The 20,900-nt window shown below is 38.6% G+C and overlaps 1 protein-coding gene across 6 annotated transcripts in view; it reads right to left on the reverse strand.

Annotated features, from left to right (window-relative positions):
- The window catches only part of SPIDR (scaffold protein involved in DNA repair), a 255,305-nt gene that overhangs the window by 22,648 nt on the left and 211,757 nt on the right, over positions 1-20,900 (reverse strand). For 4 of the 6 annotated variants that reach the window (XM_087707085.1, XM_087707083.1, XM_087707084.1 and 1 more), the window contains exons 11-14: positions 17,073-17,234; positions 15,918-16,005; positions 10,549-10,689; positions 10,399-10,458 (exon numbers count right to left, since the gene is read on the reverse strand). In XM_087707085.1, coding sequence (XP_087563211.1) covers positions 10,399-10,458; positions 10,549-10,689; positions 15,918-16,005; positions 17,073-17,234 — 451 coding nt within the window. The remainder of the gene's footprint in view (positions 1-10,398; positions 10,459-10,548; positions 10,690-15,917; positions 16,006-17,072; positions 17,235-20,900) is intronic. The other 2 variants (XM_087707087.1, XM_087707086.1) reach the window with 2 other exon arrangements.

Below are 20,900 nucleotides of genomic sequence, written 5' to 3' on the forward strand. Positions count from 1 at the left end.
GAATCAACTCTACTATATGGGTTGAAAGTAAGTAAACTTTTGAAGTGAAAAATACCAATAAAACCTGTAAGTTGTAGGTTTTCCCACCTTCTTTTGTTAGTTTTATATCTTGCTTTTCCTCCAAGAATGCAATGCAGCATACATGGTACTCTTTTTTCCAATTTTATTTGAATAACAATTATTTAAAGTAAGTTGGGCTGAATAGTGACTGGTAGTCATCCAGTCAAATTCTATGGTTGAAGATAGATTTGAACATCAATCTCACAGACTTGTTCCAATTCTCTAAGACAAATTCTGAGCTTACCCAATTTACCTCATCTTTCCACACATAGAGGTTTTGGCCACTAAAAAGCATTAAGTCCTGTCTCCAACTATGAATAGTTCACCCTTAATTGAGGTTTAAATATAAATGTTTTTCTTATATGCATTGCTTTTCAAATAAGTCACTTTGAGGATTTCATAATTATTGAGCAATTCAAACATACTATATGATGTGATACCTTTGACTAGTATTATTTTGAAATTTTAAACAATTATTATGTGTGTGTGTTTTTCTTTGAATTAAAAAAAAATACCAGAAGCATTAGTCTTATAATGTGTAATGTGCTCCATTTTCTTGATAGAAACTCTATAGATATAAACATGGAAGTTTTCTTCCTTGATAAATTTCGACATTTTTCAAGGATGTATACAAACTAAATGATTCATAAAAGGTAACAGGAGAAACAAAAACATCTATTCTAGCAACATAAATATCCTATTTGGGATAGGAAGATAAATACATTCAACAAAAGATAAAGGTCATCAAAACAGATAATCTCATAATGAAATTGCTTACCTTTTGTAGCTCCCTCTATACCCAAAGGGTTTCAGCTTTGTACTAAGAAACTTACTATTAAATAGTGAATATAAACACTGAAAGGTAGTAATTCTTGAAGATACTGCAGAATTACTTCAGATTAAAATTTCATTCAACTTTTATCATTTGACATTTTTGTCATTCTTCAAGATTTTGATATAAAATACTTAAGCACACTTTCCTAAAAGTAGGCCTCTCAGAAATTAAAGAAGCATGTATAGATTATACTATTAAAGGTATGTGGTGTACCAAAATGTGTTATAAAATATCTATAAACTTAAAAGTATTTAAATTGAAATAGTGATGCTGCAGTTGAATTTAAAACGACAAGTGAACAGGATCACGATCTCCCTTTTCTTCGCAGTACTTCTGCCATAATTCACCCATTTCCACAGAACCAAATGGCCCTTTCCAGGAGCTAAGAGACTGCTTTTCGGAGTTCTATTGGCAAGCCCCCAACTCTACAGATACTTCCACTACATCATTTGTAGACATAACAATTCAATTAGTCTTAAAATGTCACAGTAACACTTTTTCTATTAACAGATTTCTATGGATACCATATCTCTTCAGAATCAAGAATATTAGAGCTTTAATCTGATATTTGCATTTTATTTTTCAAATAATTCTATATTAATTTTATTTATGAAAAAAACCCAGTGGAAAATATGAATGACAAAAAGTGTTAAAAAACTGCCATGTGTAATTACTTCAATCTTGTTTTGCTGCTGTTCTCATTTCAATTGTTAATTGAAAATTGAATTTTAATTATACTTTTTAAAGACATAAAGCAGAAACCCTGGAACACTGAATTGCTAACCTTTAGATTCTGACCAACAAGACTGTCAGCCAGAAAGCAAATAACAATAAGTCATTTTAAAACCATCATCTTCCTGTATGTGTGTCAATTTGTTCTGAACAAAAAGGACAGAACAGACACACAGCAGCAGGATTGAGTTATGTGACAGTACGGTTCCCCGAGCCCAGATGGAATATATTTCCTCATTTTCCTTTCGAACCATAATACTTATTCTGAATAGTAATAATAAAAAGACAATATTTCCATTTTCCAATTCACAGACAGAACTGAGGAATTTTAGTTCCACTAGCTCTCTGGAGGAGTTTTGATGTTTTTTAAAAACAAAAACAAAAAGAGATTTGATTCTTAAACACAAAATGTAGTCAGAAAAGATAATTTTTCCTGGAATGAATTAGTCTGCAAAAGAATTTAAAACTGAACCAAGGTCTTTTCCTCATATTTTATGATATAGTGGATTTGTATGAAGGACACATCCTTGCTAGCAGAGATTGATCTAGTAAACAAGTTCCAGCCCTGACATTTTATTTCTGGAACAGTTAACCTAGGTGAGTTCGTTTACATTTTCCTAATTTCTGGATTTCATTCCCAATAATGGTGTATCTTTTCTCCATTTTGAAGATGCTGATAAAGTAGAACTAAGTGACTACTATAAAATACTACCTACAATTAAATATTTGAGCTAACATTGCCATTCAGTTGCAGAATTCTGAATGAATTTTTAAAAATTTTCATATTAATTAAAACAAAATTAATGCACATGTGAAACAAAATCACCTGGGATGTTTCTAGTACAAAGGCTATGCTTTTAATTTATAGAAACTGAGAACATAGGATCAGAGAAGCTAAAGAAAGACTATAAATCTGAAAAGCTGTACTTCAAATCAACAGCATTATACAATTCTAGTCTTCCCCTAAACCTGCGGCAACTTTGGGTATGGCCACCTGAGATAGTGGGGAAAAAATCCTAATAGGGAGCTCTACTGCTTACAATTAGTGGTGTCCACCAACTGTTTGATGGATTATACTGGGACACAGCAGGGCTTACAACTGACCAAGACTGATATGTAGCCATGTTTGGACACAGTTAACTTACATTTAATTGTAAAAGATTCATCAGTTGCCTTATTGAATTAAAATCAATTATTTTCTTAGTCTCCTGCACTAGTTATTCTTGACAGATTTTACCTCTTTTATTGACTATTTAATGTCTATAAAAATGGGGCTAACCTTATCTATCTATGCATCTCTGCATCTATCTATCTATCTATCTATCTATCATCTATCTATATTTATCTATCTATCATCTATCTATCTATCTATCTATCTATCTATCTATCTATCTATCTATCTATCTATCTATCTATCATCATCTTCCCTTTAAATGAGCAGTGCCGAGGCGTTGGTGTGTGTCCCGAAGAGGGGGTGGGGAGCCCAGGAGAGATGTCTATCGGGTCTGGGGGACTGGCTTCTTGCCCCCACCATAGCCCTGTGGACTCCCCCCCTTCCCTCCTGGCGCGGCGCTTTCTTCCGCTTTTGCCGCTGTCCCTACGAGGCTCCACGTTGCCTGACCATCTTTCTGCTCAGACTGGGACTCAAGGATCCCAACGACAGGCCTCCTGTGGTGACCAGTGCCATCCACTGCTGCTACTACTCCAGGAGTATCGCATTAGTCACCACTATTGTCATCATTTTGTATTAGACGCCATTACTCCGGAGAGACAACGAGCTGGCAGCTTGGACTCCCCCCAGTGGCCACTACTGCAACTGCAGCCCTCGGATTTTTATACGGATTTTTATATGCATGAACGAACTACACCTGTTCAATCAGTGTCACCTCTCTCTGCTCCAGTGTCACTACTGCAGCCACTCAGACTCTGCTTTTTACTAAACGTTTGGCAGTCCGGACTTAACATCTTTGGCAGGCCCCTAAACCATCTAGACTCCTGGGACTTTTCAATCCTACTAGAGGGAGAGAAGCACCATCCTCCCCCCTCTATGTATTTTCAGCGGACTGGAACTGGGCCTTTAACCATCCTGCCAATTAATTGCCAGAGGAAGGGAGAGGAGTGGAGTACCTCTCCCCCCCCTCCCCCCCTAGGGGAGGGTGGAGGACGCCTTGGACTATCACAAGCTTAGTACGGACTTGCCAACTTGCGCAACTTTTAATTTTTAAATTTTAATTTTTTAAAATTGGTATGTTGAGTGCATGGGATTGTCTGGGATGGTGTGAATGACCTCACTTTTATTATTACTATTATTGTTGTAATCTGTGTTTTTTAACTACTCGTGAGGACTGCTTGTGTGAGAGCTTGGGTATGATTGACTCGGAGGACCTGCCGGGATTTGCGGGGGTCACCGGGGTGGTCGGGGGGACTATGGCCACGGGAGAGGGTCGGAGCATTGCGGTCATAACAGGGAGGGGCAGATATGGCGGGGACTTTAGGGCAAGCCATTACCGGGGAAGGAGGGTTCGCTATATCACAGAGATCCCTCCTTCCGGCCCTATGAGTCCCACTCCAAGACCAGATGGCGCGAGCAGTCAGGACCCTGGTCTCAGGCTGTTGTCGCTAAATGCCAGGTCTGTTGTTCACAAAGCTCCCCTCGTCCGGGACTTAATTGTTGACGAGAGGGCAGACCTGGCATGTATTACTGAAACCTGGCTGGGCACAGAAGGAGGAGTCCCCCTTGTAGAGATGTGCCCAGAGGGATTTCAGGTGCTTCATCAGCCGAGAGCCCAGGGAAGGGGTGGCGGTGTGGCTATTGTTATCCGGGAGTCTTTGTTACCTCGTAGGGTCCCTGCTCCGGAGCTTGTCGGGTGTGAGTCCCTGCTGATAAAGTTGGACCTCAAGGGTCAAGTGGGTTTGCTGCTAACGTACCTGCCTCCCAACTGCGTTGCAGCATCCCTCCCCTCGCTCCTCGAGTCAGTAGCCGAGCTGGCAGTTGAGTTCCCCAGGCTTATAGTTCTGGGGGACTTCAATTTGCCATCGCTTGGTGAACGCTCTGATGGGGCGCAGGAGTTCATGGCTTCCATGACAGCCATGGGCTTGACCCAGGTAATTCGGGGCCCAACCCATGCAGCGGGTCACATGCTCGACCTCGTATTCCTCTCGGAGCAGTGGATGTGTGATCTTGGTCTGAGGGGTAATGAGATCATACCCCTGTCGTGGTCAGACCACTGCCTACTGAGGCTTGACTTCCGGAGGCCAAACCCCCACCGTAGGGAGGAGGAACCGACCAGGTGGTTCCGCCCCAGGCGACTTATGGACCCGTTGAGGTTCCAGACGGAGCTTGGGGTTATTCCTGATACTCTCGCCCACAGTTCGGCGGAGACTCTGGTTGCCGCCTGGCATTCGGCGGCGTCGGAGTCTCTTGATCGGATTGCGCCACTACGGCCCCTCCGGGTCAGTGGATCCCGGAGGCCTCCTTGGTTCACCGAAGAGCTCCGGGAGAAGAAACGCCGGAGGAGATGCCTAGAGCACCTGTGGAGGTTCGATAAGTCCGAGGCGAACCGAGCACTTCTGACCACCTGCACCAAGGACTACGTTAGGGCATTAAGAACTGCCAAAAGATCTTACATCTCTGCCTTGGTCGCGTCCGCCGAGTCACACCCAGCCGCCCTGTTTAGGATAACCCGCTCCCTCCTAAATAGGAGGGATGCGGGAGACCCCTTGCAGGGTAGGGCTGAGGACTATGCTCAATTCTTGGCGGACAAAATAGCTCGGTTTCGATCGGACTTGGACTCCACCGCAGTAGATCCAGCCGAGACACAGGAGGACTACTTGGCAAATCACCTCTGGGTTGAGTTCCAGGATGTTGCCTCTGGGGATGTGGACAAGGCCATTCGAGCTGTAAGTGCCTCCACCTGCATTCTGGACCCGTGTCCCTCCTGGCTGGTTGCCAACAGCAGGGAGGTGACACATGGCTGGATCCAGGCGGTTGTGACCGCCTCCCTTCGGGAGGGGCACTTCCCCGCCGTACTTAAAACGGCGGTGGTGAGACCCCTCCTGAAGAAACCATCCTTGGATCCAGCCATTTTAAACAACTTTCGTCCTGTCTCCAACCTCCCCTTTATCGGGAAGGTTGTTGAGAAGGTGGTGGCCTTCCAGCTTCAACGGGCCTTGGAGGAAGCTAGTTATCTTGACCCCTTCCAGTCTGGCTTCAGACCTGGTTACAGCACAGAAACCGCTTTGGTCGCATTGACCGATGATCTCTGGAGGGCCAGAGATGGAGGCTATGCGTCCATCCTGGTTCTCCTTGACCTCTCAGCGGCTTTCGATACCATCGACCATGGTATCCTTCTGCGACGACTGCGGGAGGTGGGGGTGGGAGGCACTGTTTTGCAGTGGTTCTCCTCCTACCTCTCGGACAGGTCGCAGTCGGTGTTGGTCGGGGGACAGAGATCGACCATGAGGCCCCTAATATATGGGGTGCCGCAGGGGTCGGTCCTGTCCCCTGTACTATTTAACATCTACATGAAACCGCTGGGCGAGATCATTCGGAGGCACGGGATAAGATACTATCAATATGCAGACGATACACAGCTGTATCTGTCCGCCCCGTGCCAACTCAATGAAGCGGTGGGCGTGATGAACCAGGGTCTTGAGGCCGTTAGAGACTGGATGCGGGCTAACAAGCTTGTACTCAACCCAGAAAAGACCGAGTGGCTGTTGTGTTTCCCTCCCAACAATTTGGCTAGCATTCCATCACTCAGGCTGGGGGGCCAAATTTTACACCCCTCAGACAGGGTTCGCAACTTGGGAGTCCTCCTGGATCCACAGCTGACCTTTGATCACCACCTGTCGGCTGTGACCAGGGGGGCATTTGCCCAGGTCCGCCTGGTCCGCCAGTTGCGGCCCTACCTAGATCGGGAGGCTCTCGCAACAGTCACTCGAGCCCTTGTGATCTCTAGGCTGGAATACTGCAATGGGCTCTACATGGGGTTGCCCTTGAAGTGCATCCGGCGACTACAGTTAATCCAGAATGCAGCCGCGCGAGTGATAGTGGGCGCACCGCGGTTCGCCCACGTTACACCCATCCTCCGCGAGCTGCACTGGCTACCTGTCGGTCTCCGGGTGCGCTTCAGGGTACTGATGACCACCTTTAAAGCACTCCATGGTAGTGGATCTGGGTACTTGAGAGACCGCCTCCTGCCGATTACCTCCCTTCGACCAACTAGATCGCACAGACTGGGCCTCCTCCGAATTCCATCTGCCAGTCAATGTCGACTGGCGACTACACGGAGGAGAGCCTTTTCTGTTGCAGCTCCGACCCTGTGGAACGATCTCCCCGTTGAGATTCGTACCCTCACCACCATCCAGACCTTCCGCGCAGCCCTCAAGATCTGGCTCTCCCAGCAGGCCTGGGGATAGGTTTCCAAGTTACCCGCCCGAGTGTTGATTGCTGAACGAAAGTTGTGTTTTATTTTTTTCTTTGTTCACATTTTGTTTTGTCTTTTGATACTGCACCCCCTTCCCTTGTGATTGTAAGCCGCCCTGAGTCCCCTCAGGGAAAAGGGCGGCCTATAAATCTTAATAAATGAACTAAAATAAAAAATAAATGAACCATCTCATTCTGAACTGTCCATCTGCTCTGCAGATAGCTTAAAATGAATAAAATTATCAGACAGAAGCATGCATATTTTATTTGTGCCCAATCATCCCAGAAATTCTGAGAAAGAATACAAGCACATCTTTATAGCTGGATTTCTCATGAATATCTGATTTAAGGATTGGGATTATGGTTATAAAAGATTTGGAACTAGGAGAATATAACAGAGGTGTGCAAAATTCTGTGATAGAGCTATAGAATTTTTATTTCCCTTCAACACATATCGTTTTTTCCTCTGTTGCACTCAAACAGAAAAATCTGAATATTCCTGGGTGGTGAATTTAATTCTGGAAGTGGATTATCCAAAATTGGAAGTAACTGTATATTCTAGATGCTGCCCAACTGCTCTTCTATGGACAGTTCATGGTGAGTCACTTATAGAAATAGACTACACCACTCTGGGGTTAAAGGCATCTATTTTATGATCAGATTTAGAATATAATATATAATTTTGGTTACTATATCTCAAAAAGGATATAGATCTATTATAACATTTGGTGCACCAGAACTTCCAAATTCAAAGCCACTTAATATCTTCACCAAAGGGCTAATGCTTTCTTGTCCGGATTATGGGCTTCCCAAAAGAATCTGATTGGTTGCTGTGAAAGGGTCATACTTATAAAGATGCACTGTAGGTCTCTTCCAGCAGTTCTTCAAGCCAATATAATCTTCACACAAACTTCTGTGAATTATAGTACAGTTTAACAGCTAATTGGAGCACAATCCTAAAAGGAGTTTATATGTACACCCTGCTGTTCATGGAACAGTATCTTTTAAAGTAGGAGGAAGAGAGATGGTTACAGGAAATGAAAAACACTGGGGATGACATATAAATTGTCTTAAACATTGCCTTAAATTTTAAAAAAAATGTTTGTTTAAACTCCCTCTACTTTACAATAATGTAAATGTAGAAAAGTCACTGTTGAACAGCCTATTTTTCCTTTTCCTAGGTATAATATCCTATTGGCAAATCTGAAGTTTAGGGATAAAATAGCCATCATGAACATGCTTAGCTGTGGGGACTGAGGATTTCCCATATGTACAGTTAATTTCAACACAGTTTGCTGGTGTCTTATATTAAAGGCTTCCAAACATGAAGCAGATGTAACCAGGAGGCATACAAATTATGCGAGAACCCAAAATGTCTGGAGCAATGCTTCAGAAGGCAGTTTTCTTTCTTTCTGTTAAAAAAAGCTCACTCAACTATCACTGATTCTGTAACAGCTAAGACAACCATTATTTAACTCACTAAGAAAAATAGACTTTACTGCTTAAAAGTAATCTAATGTTTAAGTTGTCTTTTAATGTCAGATAATAGTATTAGATAATAGTAAGTAAAACAAACAAAATTTTACAAGACTTTTAACTCTTTGGGTCTCCCATGTGTTTTTTTAGGGAAGTTTTCATGTTTCATTTTAATGTGATATCCAGTTAAAATCTCTGGAATGTAATTCAACCAGATATGTCATATATGTTTTGTTGGAATAATTGTACAACTGTGCTGACAAGCAAACTCCAGCAGTTGCCCACAAGCCCATATAAAATGTTTAGTGAAAGAAAATGTTAGAAATCTTAGGAAAATAGCTTGGAAAGAAGAAGGCAAAAATAAAGAATTAACCACCTGGATTATAAAGGGCAGAGGGCGTGGCAAATTAAATCTACCCAGATATATTCAGTTTTTATTGCAGTTTCTAGATTTACACACTTAAGTCATCTCTCATCTAATTATGTAATATTTTCAACGTACAAATATGCATTTGGTGTCATCTTTGTATCTTTCAGAGTAGTTTCTGGTGAATGCAAAAGTTCCAGTTCAATCAAAATCTTCCTTCTGGTACTGTATACACAAAACTTTTTGTAAGTTGGAGTTATTTATATTATGCACTGTCTAAATGAGTAAGATTATTTTAGGTATAACACATTACTTCTTTAGTATCATAATACTGTGTTTACTTTATTCTTTCATTTTATTGTAAATAACTTTTCTAAAATGATTTTTAATTTTAATATGAATCTATTGAAATTATATAATCTAGTAATTTGATTTAATAATTGGACAGCCAATATGAAGTAGGACTGGAAGCACCCAAGTTCACATTTGCCCTTATTCATGAGAACCAATCGGGTAACTTTGGGTCAGTTATTTTACCTGAGCCCAGTTCATGAGATTGTTGCTCCTGGGATAAAAGGCAAGGAAATCCGCATATAAACCTTCAGTTTTTAGAGGAAAGACAGAATAACAACCAAACAACTATAATCATGGAAACCCACTAATGAAACTCTTAAGGCCACATCAGCTTTTAGGAAATTGTACCAATAAAGTAGAGTATTTGTAGCTCAGGGTTGAAATGAGGAATGCTTAACGCTCTCTGAGCTTGGTTGATTTCTTGCAGACATTTCATTACTTAAACTAGGTAACATCAGTGTTAGTAGTGCTAGTTTGGGTAATGAACATCTGCAAAAAAAATAATAATACCAAGTTCAGAGAGCACCAAGGATCCCTCATTTAAGAAATTGTGTTGGCCACCTTTTTGAACTGTTGAGCTTATATGGAATTATGAGAACATGCCAAAAATGTTCTTACAAACTGTGATAAGGAGAACTGAACTGTTACTGAATAAGCCCAATGAACATGTTTGTTTATGATAACAATAACAAATAACTTTTGTTTATACACTTTACAAAGAAAGAGCTTTACATAGCAATGAATAGAAGACACATATAATTCATTTACTACTTCAAAACTAAAGAACAATTTCAATGTAGAAAATGGCTCCTATATTTCTAGAGAAGAAATTCTTCTATTACCACACCCAAAGAATCTTCTAGTACATAAAAAGATTCTCATTTAGATTGACAGCATATTCAGCGGTTTAGTTTTGTACTGGGATAAGAAGAATCAGGTTCAGGAATCTGTTTGACCAAAGTGAGTGATTTTGATCTAATCACTTCCTTTTAGCTCAGCCTATCTCACAAGGTTTTGTGCAAATAAAGTAAAGGGAGACTCCTATATGTACACTGAGCTCTTAAACCCAGAACCTAAATGCAATAATAATTAAAAATAACTTGTTGATACGTATATAAAGAAAGATTATTTACATAAAAACAATACCTGCAGTCTTCGATATATAACATGTGCCCAAAAACTGCAACGCTGAGGTAAATCACCCATCTGAAAAACAATTAAAATTTGGAATTGAATCCCAAACTATTACTGATTGATTACTTTACTGATTGTAAAATTTTTGAGGAAAAAAAATACCTGGTAAATTTGCTCGAGACTATGAACAATTGGGGGGAAATATAAATTTGACAATTGTTCTCTTTCATCTGCATCAATGTAATCAGCAGAAGCAGCAAGAATGTAACAGAAACTTTGAGGAAGCTGGTTAGCAGTAACGTGCTGAAAATAATAAAAATAAGTATAGCCATTTAATAAACGGATGCTCCATACTGAATTAATTTATTTGGTGCAGACTAGGAAGCCCTTCTAAATAAGTGACAAAAGATGGTTAGCAGACAACTTCTCCAAATATCAATTATCTTTGCAAAATCAGAAATAATATTTCATCTACACTTTATTCTGAGTATGCACCCACAGATTTATGACACAACAGAATATAGCTAAGCACAAAGCAACAAATAACGGAAATTGCTTTTGTTATGATAATACTGGCTAAATGGGGTTCTAATATTTTCATTTCTTCACATACTTTCTCTGTCATTTAGAATATTAAACATGAGGATGAAACCAACAACAAATATTTTAAGCTATGTTACTGAGAAGCAAGAATGCTGCCAAACTGAATCTCCAGCAGCAAGAGGATAATTGGGGACATGAATAGTAGAATGTAACATGAAGTTCTCTTTAGCAGTGGCTGGTATGAGATCAAATCTATTTTATTTATTTGAAGACTGTATAAAGCAATATAATGCTAATTATAAATTTAAAGGTCAATAAATATTGAGAGTTATTTCTTGATAATTACTCCAATTACAAAGAAATGGCAATAATGAAAACAGCTTCATCTTTGTATATTCATTTGTGCACATGGAGTTTCTGAAATATCACAACATTAAAGCTATGATTCATGTTCCAAAACTGCATGTACTTATTTAACATCCTGATTAAAGGAACTCGAGTGCTTTCACCGTATTTTGTCAATATGCATGCAAATCTGAAATTCATAAATCCCACTTTCAACCATCATTGCTTTACCCAAATTAACTAAGAGATAAGTGCAAGTTAATCATTGAATATACATCCACAGAATTTTCAATGTGAATTAACACAAACTCAGCAAAACATAAAAGTGAATATATTTTAAGTATATTTTTTCACTAGAAGGCATAACACACAAATGCCCTTTGTATCAATGTTTGTGCTTTTTATGTTGCACAAAGCACGATTCCTTACAGGCTGCAGAAGTGAGTGTTGTGCAGATGGGTGGAAGGATTGGAAAGAGCTTTCAAAGAAAGATTGATTTATGAAGCACTTAGTAAATTCACAGAACAGCCAAAAAAGCGTTTTACTCTATATTAATCCAAATCAGCTTTGGTGGTGAATTTCTCACAACAGTAACCCAGTGAGAATCTTTTGCTGGTGAAGGAACCTTTCTGGTTTTCTCCTATGCTGTTCAGAACACAACTAGTATAGAACTAACAATAGGAAGGGAAGCATAGCAAAGACAGAACAACAATTTTGGAAGGACCACACCCACAGAGGCTGGATGGAACCGCTTAAAAGCATATGTCTTCCACTGCTAAGAGAGGAGGACAATCCCTCATTAAACCTGGTACTTTAACCTTTGCACCAAACTCTTCCTCCATTTTGAGAATATTATTTATTTATGAAGGAATTAAAATACAAGGCAAAGCAGGCTATAACTCCTGCCTTAACCATAACTCCACCTTTTCCATTATTCAAGTCCTGCATGATTCCTATTTTAAATTTTACACAAAGAGCATAAGCATCAACATACATTAATCCGGGTTTAATATTCTGTGGAGTCCCTCCCAGACTGAAGTTATAATTAAGTAAGAACCTTAAATAATATTTTATTTTTTGTGTGATAAGAGGTGTCAAAGTAAACATATTTTCCATTCATTAGATTAAGAGGATAGGGGAAGAAGTTAGAGGGAAAGGATAGAGGGAGAGGGAGAGGGAGAGAGAGACAGAGACAGAGAGAGAGAGATTGAAATTAAGAAGCACAGAAAAAACTCCTTGCATATTGAATATGCAAAATCTATGCAACATTTATCTTATCTATTTAAGTAAACAAGACTTAAGTAAGTTAAAATATGGATAGTTCTATGTGTTTGAGAAAAAAATATTTCAGTGTTAAACACAAGAATATTCTAGTTTGCCTTATTATCATTTTGAATATGTTTTTGTAGCAGGAAATACATCTTCCATGGTAGAATACACCTTAACCATCTTTCTTTCCCAAACTGCAATAGTTATAAATCAGTACAACGAAAGCTCAAAATCTCATTAAATTATTGTCGAATTTTAAACAACAAACTATGGTATCTTAATTACTGCAAACAGCTTTGTATACATTTTACTTCATATTTTCTAATCTTCACAACTAACAGCACTGTTTTAGCATGCATAAAGTATTATATTATCTTCTTTATATATGCATAAAGTATTAAGTTTATCTTCTTTATATATGGTTCTAGCTCTGATTATATATAAGATTGTGATTAAATAATGATGGTTGATTGAAGAAACTAGAGTATTTGCAGCTGAAAATGCTGGTCTTTGAAGATTTTAAAATGAACCTAGGTCAAGGTGACCAGATTTTCAGATTGGTAAAGAGGGACACCATTGACCGGGGAGGGGGGGGGTTGATTAAAAAATTTATATTTTGTCAAAAGGTCACAAAAGGCGACTACATGACCCCAGGACACTGAAACCATCATAAATACGAATCTGTTGCCAAACATCAAAATTTTGATCACGTGATCATAAGGATGCCGCAACGGTCGCTAAGTGTGAAAAATGGTCACAACGGTCGCTAAGTGTGAAAATGGTCATCAGTCACTTTTTTCAATGCCATTGTAACTTTGGTCACTAAACCCATTATACCATCTTTCTTGCCACAGTTCTTAAGTGAATAACTGCAGCTGATAAGTTAGTAACATAAGTGAATCTGGTTTCCCCATTTGACTTTGTCAAAAGGTCACAAAAGGCGATTACATGACCCCAGGACACTGAAACCTTCATAAATATGAATCTGTTGCCAAACATCAAAATTTTGATCACGTGACCATGAGGATGCTGCAACGGTCGCTAAGTGTGAAAAATGGTCATCAGTCACTTTTTTCAATGCCATTGTAACTTTGGTCACTAAATGAACTGTTTGAAAGCTGGCTAGCTTGCATTATAATGCCTTATGCTAGCTTACATTTTCAAGAGAGAGAAGCTAAACTCCTTATTAGAATTGAAATAGAAATGAGTAGAGTAGACTAGAGTAGACTAGAGTAGAGTAGTAGAGTAGAATAGCCAAGTGTGATTGGACACACAAGGAATTTGTCTTTGGTGAATATGCTCTCAGTGTACATAAAGAAAAATAAAATAGAATACATTCATCAAGAATCATAAGCTACAACACTTAGTGATAGCCATAGGTTACTAATAAGCAATCAAATTATACTAGGAAACAAATTATTGGATTTTCTTTCAAAGAAACTCAGTATGTGCTTCCTGATTATTAAAAGTGCAAATTCAGTGTCAATGACTCCTGACTATTTAAAAAAAGATTCTATCCAAAATAAATTGAAATAAACCATTTTTAAAAATTCTATGCACAATAGTTTGAAATGTATTGTGCATAGAATTTTTAAAAATGGTTTATTTCAATTTATTTTGGATAAAATCTTTTTTTAAATAGTCTAAGACAATTTTAAAAAAGAATCCACACAGAATAAATTGAAGTAAAACATTTCAAACTATTCCACACAGAATAAACTGAGGTAAAACTATTTTTAAAAATTCTATGCACAAAACATTTCAAAGTATTGTGCATAGAATTTTTAAAAATGTAAGTCACAGTCATATGTCCACAAGATGCTGCAAATGGCTATAAATGTGGGTCAGTTATGGAGTGACTGCAGGGGAGACATGAGGCGTCAGAACTTCGAACCAGGTCGTAAATACCTTTTGGGAAGGAGGGAGGGGTCTGTCATAACTTTGAACAGTCACTCAGTTACCAGGCATAAGTCGAGGACTACCTGAGCAATCCTGCCTTCCAAATGCCAGGTAGCTCCATCAACAGTCCTTTCCATCTTTTTGTAAGAAAAATATGATGGAAAAAGAAACAATAACTATTGTACATTTATTTATAGAACATACACGAAGTCATAGGAATGGATCATGAATGAGAGCATATTTCCACCAATTAATCCAGAAAATAAAGCAGCAAGAATCCCACTATCCCCCCACCTCCTCTTTCTCCCTCTCTTTCTCTTTTTGGGGGGAAGGAAAAGAAAGGACAAAAAGGAGAAAGAGGAAGAAAGAGGAGGTGGAGGATAGTGAGATATTAAAAATTGTCCAAAAGCAACTGACAATTTCCATACTACTGCTAAGAAAAGGACAAAAAGGAGGAAGAGAGGGAGAAAAAGAAGGTGGGGGATAGTTCTTCCCCCCCTTCTGCAGCAAACTTGTGGCAGCCACCCGAGCTCCCTCCCCACGCCTTCTCGCCTTCCCTCAGGTGGAAGTTGCTCGCAATCACCCTCTCGCAAGGCTCTCGACTCCTCCGGGGACTCTTCGCTGCGGTGGCTCGACAAGCTCAGGTTTTCTCCTGCTGCTGTTGCCGCTACCGTCTGGCTCCAGCAGAACGCGGCACAGGACGGCTTGGGGACCGAGCACAGCCGGCGCAAAATATTGTCCGTACCGCACCTAGTAGGTCCTAGAAGATAGGCCGTGCAAGTTCCCGGGATGAGTGACATTCTCGTTCCTACAGAGATGGCTATTCTTTAGGCGCAGCTACAGCGCTTTTTGTCCTCCTTCAGAAGCCGTCTCTCGTGACGTTTGCAAGCCAATCAAGCGTGTGGCTTTGAAAACCTGCGGCATGATCGTGCTGCGTGGGAGCGAGTGTCTCTCCCCGAATATGGAGGACGTAGTGGGCAACTTGTATGTATCCTAGAAAATAAGTAAGACCCACTGGCGGCCCGTATCTGCCACGACCTTGCAGCCTCTTTACATTGGTAAAGATAAAAATTTTAAAAAAAATCGGTACTTTTTAAGAACGCTACGGGACACGGGACAAATTGTGCGAAATCGTGACTGTCCCGCCAAAAGCGGGACGTCTGGTCACCTTAACCTAGGTTAAATCAAACTAATTTGGAATTTCATGTAAAAATTTCATTTTTAAGTTCCTTCAGGAATCTCAATTTTTAGGACTCTTTGCTTCTAAATTTAAATACTTTTCCATAAAATGAAGATTATAATATTTTCTATTGCACATTACCAAATAACTTGGATCAGTAATTGTTGGTGATATTATATTAAGGGAGGAAAGTACAATGTTTAAAGTGTAATGAGGGAATTGAGAAAATAATTTCTTAAGGAAATCTTATTTATATGGTTATTTCGGGGAAAAAACAAATCTAAAAGTATCTTACTGCTTTATTTCCTTGTCTCTTGCCTGGAACTTGAAGAGGTGATAATGGCGGCCATAGACTGTCAATCAGACTAAAAAGCCCTAGAGTTCTGTCAAAACAAGTAAACAAAGCACAAATATGATAAAATCTATGTATGTACAATAAAAGTATAATCATTAGAAACATACTATCAAAATATTTTTTTGGTTTTTTTGCTGACACTGCATCTGTATTTTAATTATTTTGAATTACAATGGAATCTTGTACTACTACTACCACTGGTAAAAGAAATTTCACAATACATTGATGTGGAAGCCATTCTAGATGAAATGGTATATGTCTATGAGAATCCAATATATCTAGAATTAAAATACAATGCAACAATGACTAAACCTATAATTTAATTATGCAAAACAGAAACCATGTAAATAAATAAGTTGTAAAGGAAGCAGTGGAAGGTGGAAAGCTAATCTGAAAGAAGTTTTACAGAAAATCCAATATAACAAGTTAATGATACGTTTAATATTTTGGGTAAGATATCAAAGTAAAGATTAGTTTTTCTATATGGTTTTTATTTTCTACAGTGCACATTGAAACCAAATATGCTAATCTCAGTGCAATTATAACATCTACTGGCAGTAGAAACATTTTTATTTAAATTATTGTGTTTTTAGTTCTTTTCCTATACAAAATGACATGCACAACACAAAACAACACAGAGCATTTTAAATAATAAAATTTAGCACACTTTTTGTTCTTTTATCATAATCTCTCATTAGTCATCTTCTGTTAAACAGCTGTAAAGTATTCAGGTTAACTTTGGGAAGAAAGGTAATCTTGAATGAATCAGCACAATAACACGAAAGGATGTCAGGAAACAAAGAAACTGCCTTACATAGAATTAATCCAGTTGCTTTAGCAATGACTGTATGGAGTGCTAATCATCCATTCTCAAAAACAGCAGAACAAAAATGAAGTGTACAACAACAGTAAGGGCCACGGAATATGTTCCATGGTAATAACACTTTTCAACCTAAGAGCACAATTTTTTTTTTGTAACAATTGAGTACAATGTTATTCAAATTCATTGAGCTATGCTAGTAGAAATACTAGAATTGTTGGGTTTTTTGGTGCCTCTTCACCTTTAGATGCAAAGAATTACTGTGACTTTTTTACCTTCCCCTGGTGAGTCTTCGCAAAATTTTCAGTCTAGAAACACAACAGCATTTTCCTTCCCATTTTTTTCTGTATTGTTCTATCACTTGTGAAGAGGAACATAGAACGGGAAGCTGTATTTCACTAAATATTCCACAGATGTCCTGAGCCAACAGGCATAACCTACAAAGAGTATGTAAATGACATCTCATTAGTAGCACACTATTTCTATACCTCGATCATCTCAGGTTTTTTTTAAAAAAAATTCTAGGAGAGAAATTTTGTTTTTACTTTGACTTCCTAAATTCTAATGTTATTGGAATATTTAGCAACTGGTAATCAACAACTTTATTAAGTATTTCAGTTTTTAAAAAGACAACCAAGTACATTAAGAAATTTTCAGCAATAATTTACATGAATCTTAGCTATTATGGAGAAGGACAAAAGATTTGGGAAATTGTGAAGTACAACACAATGTCACCTGCCTAATTGCCTTTCTGTGGGTGTCAAGTTTAAGAGAAGCAGCAAAAACATAGTAATAGAGAAATTCTTACCCCGAAAAGTCAGTTAAATTAGACATAATACACTAGACAGATCAGTCCTCTATTCAATAGTATCTTCCCATAACTTATTTTGTAGGTTTATGTTCTACTACCAATTTCTTTTTAACATTTACATTAAAGCCACCAAAGAAATAATTTAAGATACGTAACTAAGGTTACCTGCAATGTCATGAATAAGCAGGTAATATGCAAATGTTACTTATATTGCATGTAAGTCAGGTGAAGCTTAGGGGCAATACAAATATATTGTTAATAGTAAGTAGCTAATCTGGCCATGTTTGATCTGTTATAGGTGAGGCTGCATTTTTCAAAAACATATTAAATTTGGTTGCCACAATAAATGCCTTTCCCCTAGATCCAATTTATCACTAATGGATTCCAACAATGGATGGAAACTAATGATGAAGGTGAGAGCCAACCTAGAACTGACTGTTAGAACAATTAATCAGTGGAACAACTTACCTCCAGAAATTGTGAATGCTCCAACACTGGAAATGTTTAAGAAGAGATTGGACAACCATTTGTCTGAAATGATATAGGGTTTCCTGCCTGAACAGGGAGTTGGACTAGAACAGGGATCACCAACCTTTTGGACTTCAGAAACCACTAAATTCATAATTTTAAATCCTGCAGACCACTAATATGATCTTCCTAATGACCAGCTAGGTGGATATGACTATGTGGTCATGTGACTGGCCAATGCGATGTCACTCACGTTGAGGGGCACTTTGCCAACCTCTACTGCCCCCCCCCCCAGTCACTCACCTCTCCTTAGGGCCCCAACAGAGGGAAGACCTACAGGAGTGCAAGGCCAGGTACCGGCGCCTGGAGGCTCAGAAAGCTGAGATGATCAGACAGTTCCAGGTCATGATGCAGTCTCACTGGAACAAGGTCCTCTGGCTCTTTGCCATCAGCAGCACTACCCTCCAGCCTTCGCCCAAAGCCCCACACTAGGAGGCCAAAGCAGACCCCAAGTCAGAATTTCTGCCCCCCTCGGACCCACATAAAAAGATCCCAAAGAGCGAGACTCTCTGCAGCAACACAAATGTTCATTGCACGTAACCATCCCAGGGGACATAGTTTGAGGACCCCTAATTTAGTGCAATATAAAAAATACAATAATTTTTCTGCAGAAATTTTCTCGCGAACCAGCAGTGATCCATGGACCACCAGTTGGTGACCACTGGACTTGAAGACCTTCAAGATCCTTCCCTTCTGTTATTCTGTTCTGTTATCAACACAGCTTAGAGCAGAGTCTAGACTACGGCAGACTGACATGATCTGGCCTCATGTTAGAAATGCATCTTACTTTGAAATATACTTAGAAAAATAATTAGGTGCAAACTGCAATTATCAAGTCGATTGGCAGAAACTAAATGTGCTGATCAAATTTTTATGGTTGGAAATCTTTCAACTATTTTATTTATATTAAAAATTTAACAGGCTGTTATTTTTTAACCTTTTAAAGATTTAATATGTTGGTATTCAGGCATCTAAATAGACGAAATGAAATGGCAGTTCATATATGGGTAAGTCCTTCACTTATGACCATCTGCTTAATAATGGTTCAAGGTTACAATGACTTCAGAAAAAGTGATATACAACCTGTTTTCACAATTCTGTCATACCACCTGCATATGCACAAGATTGCAATTTGGGTGCTTGGCAACGGGCTTCCAGCTGCAATGTTCTGCAGTCATGTGATCACAATTTAGAACCTTTCCAGATGGGGGAAAACATCAAATGGGGAAACTGGATTTGCTTACTGACTACAATTTGCTTACTAACGGCAATGATTTGCTTAATGACCCACAGAAAAAATGGCTGTAAAACTGGGTCTGGTCATGTGATGACTTGACTTACAACTGTACTGATAAATAACAGAAACTATTTTTATCTGCCAATTTTAACTAAGAATTGATTTAAGTGCTCTTCACCTATTGCTTTTTAAATAATTTTAGTGTCTATAATTCATTAATAATCATTTTTAATTTCTTCTTTTTCTGTGAGATCTTGTAGACAATTTGTAGTGGAGATACTTGAACTCTCATACATAATTCTTATTTACAATAATTACTACTAGTTAAACTGTCATACATCAGTTTCTCCATATGAGTGACCTCTACATATATTGGGACTTTGACTATCAGAATTCCCTCCTACGCAATCCTACAGATGAAATATTTCCCTTCAACCCCCCAAAAGGAAGAAATTTGAATAAATACAAAAACATGTTGTACAGAATCAATTCATTAATTCTAAGGAACTATTCTTTTTCTCAATTCCTCAAGGAAGGGCTCCAGCACGAATCCGAAAACTCAGAAGGCTAAACTTCTGGTCCTGGTAACCAGATTTGATGTTATATACCTGGGACAAGTATATCTGCCTTCATTTGTGAAAAAGCTATTTACTTATAGCTGAACATAAAAACAGATGGGAAATTGTCCCGGGTCTTCTCCACAATTACTACTTCAAAATCATATGCAGATGGCCAAACACAAAGAGAGACTGTTAGGTGTGTAGTTAGAGAGTACATAAAACTGAGGGTGTGAGAAAAGACAGGTAAACAAGATACTCAAGACACATGATTCACTGGGAGGAACGAAGAAGCAGAGGCTATCTGAGATAAGAAAAATGGCAGATTAAAATATCCCCACCACCTGATTTTTCTTGTAAAAATAAATCTATGTGCCTATTGGCCTATTGGAGGAAATTGTACAAGTGAATGCTTGAAGAAAACAATAAATAAACCCTTTCATATCTGGCATGCTAGACTAAATCTCTTCTTAACATTTCTTATGTTTGCAATAGGACTGTTTTGTTTTGATATGGAAGGCTATTTGTAACATGTAGATATTCCTGAAGCATCAGAAGTAAGTAGATGTAAGTGTATTAAGCTCAGTGACAAGTAGTTCAGAGCAAACAATAAAAATCCCATTTCAAAGCTTGGGAATATTCTGTTAATTCCCTAAAAGAGCTGGAGGCAGGGGAGCGAGAAGGTGAGGCCAATTACTTTTCACTATTTTTTTAAGATTGTAATGCTTATATTTATTCATTTCCCACTGTTTATATGGAAATGGTATCATCCCATCATACCTCCTCCTAATTAGTCATCTTTCTTAGGAAAGATAGAAAATTACTTTTTTCATCAGTAATTATACACATGTGCCCTGAAACCTGGAAATGAGGTTGGTGGTTTTTTTTATAATTTTCACTGTTCCAAAGGATTAAGACTGAAATGCATTCCATAAAGTAAACATTTTTTTTTAAAAAATGTTTTTCTGAA

Source organism: Thamnophis sirtalis, unplaced genomic scaffold, assembly GCF_051295495.1.
Source record: "Thamnophis sirtalis isolate CommonGarterSnake01/CBP01778 unplaced genomic scaffold, rThaSir2_p1.2 scaffold_2, whole genome shotgun sequence".
NCBI classification, from domain to species: domain Eukaryota; kingdom Metazoa; phylum Chordata; class Lepidosauria; order Squamata; family Natricidae; genus Thamnophis; species Thamnophis sirtalis.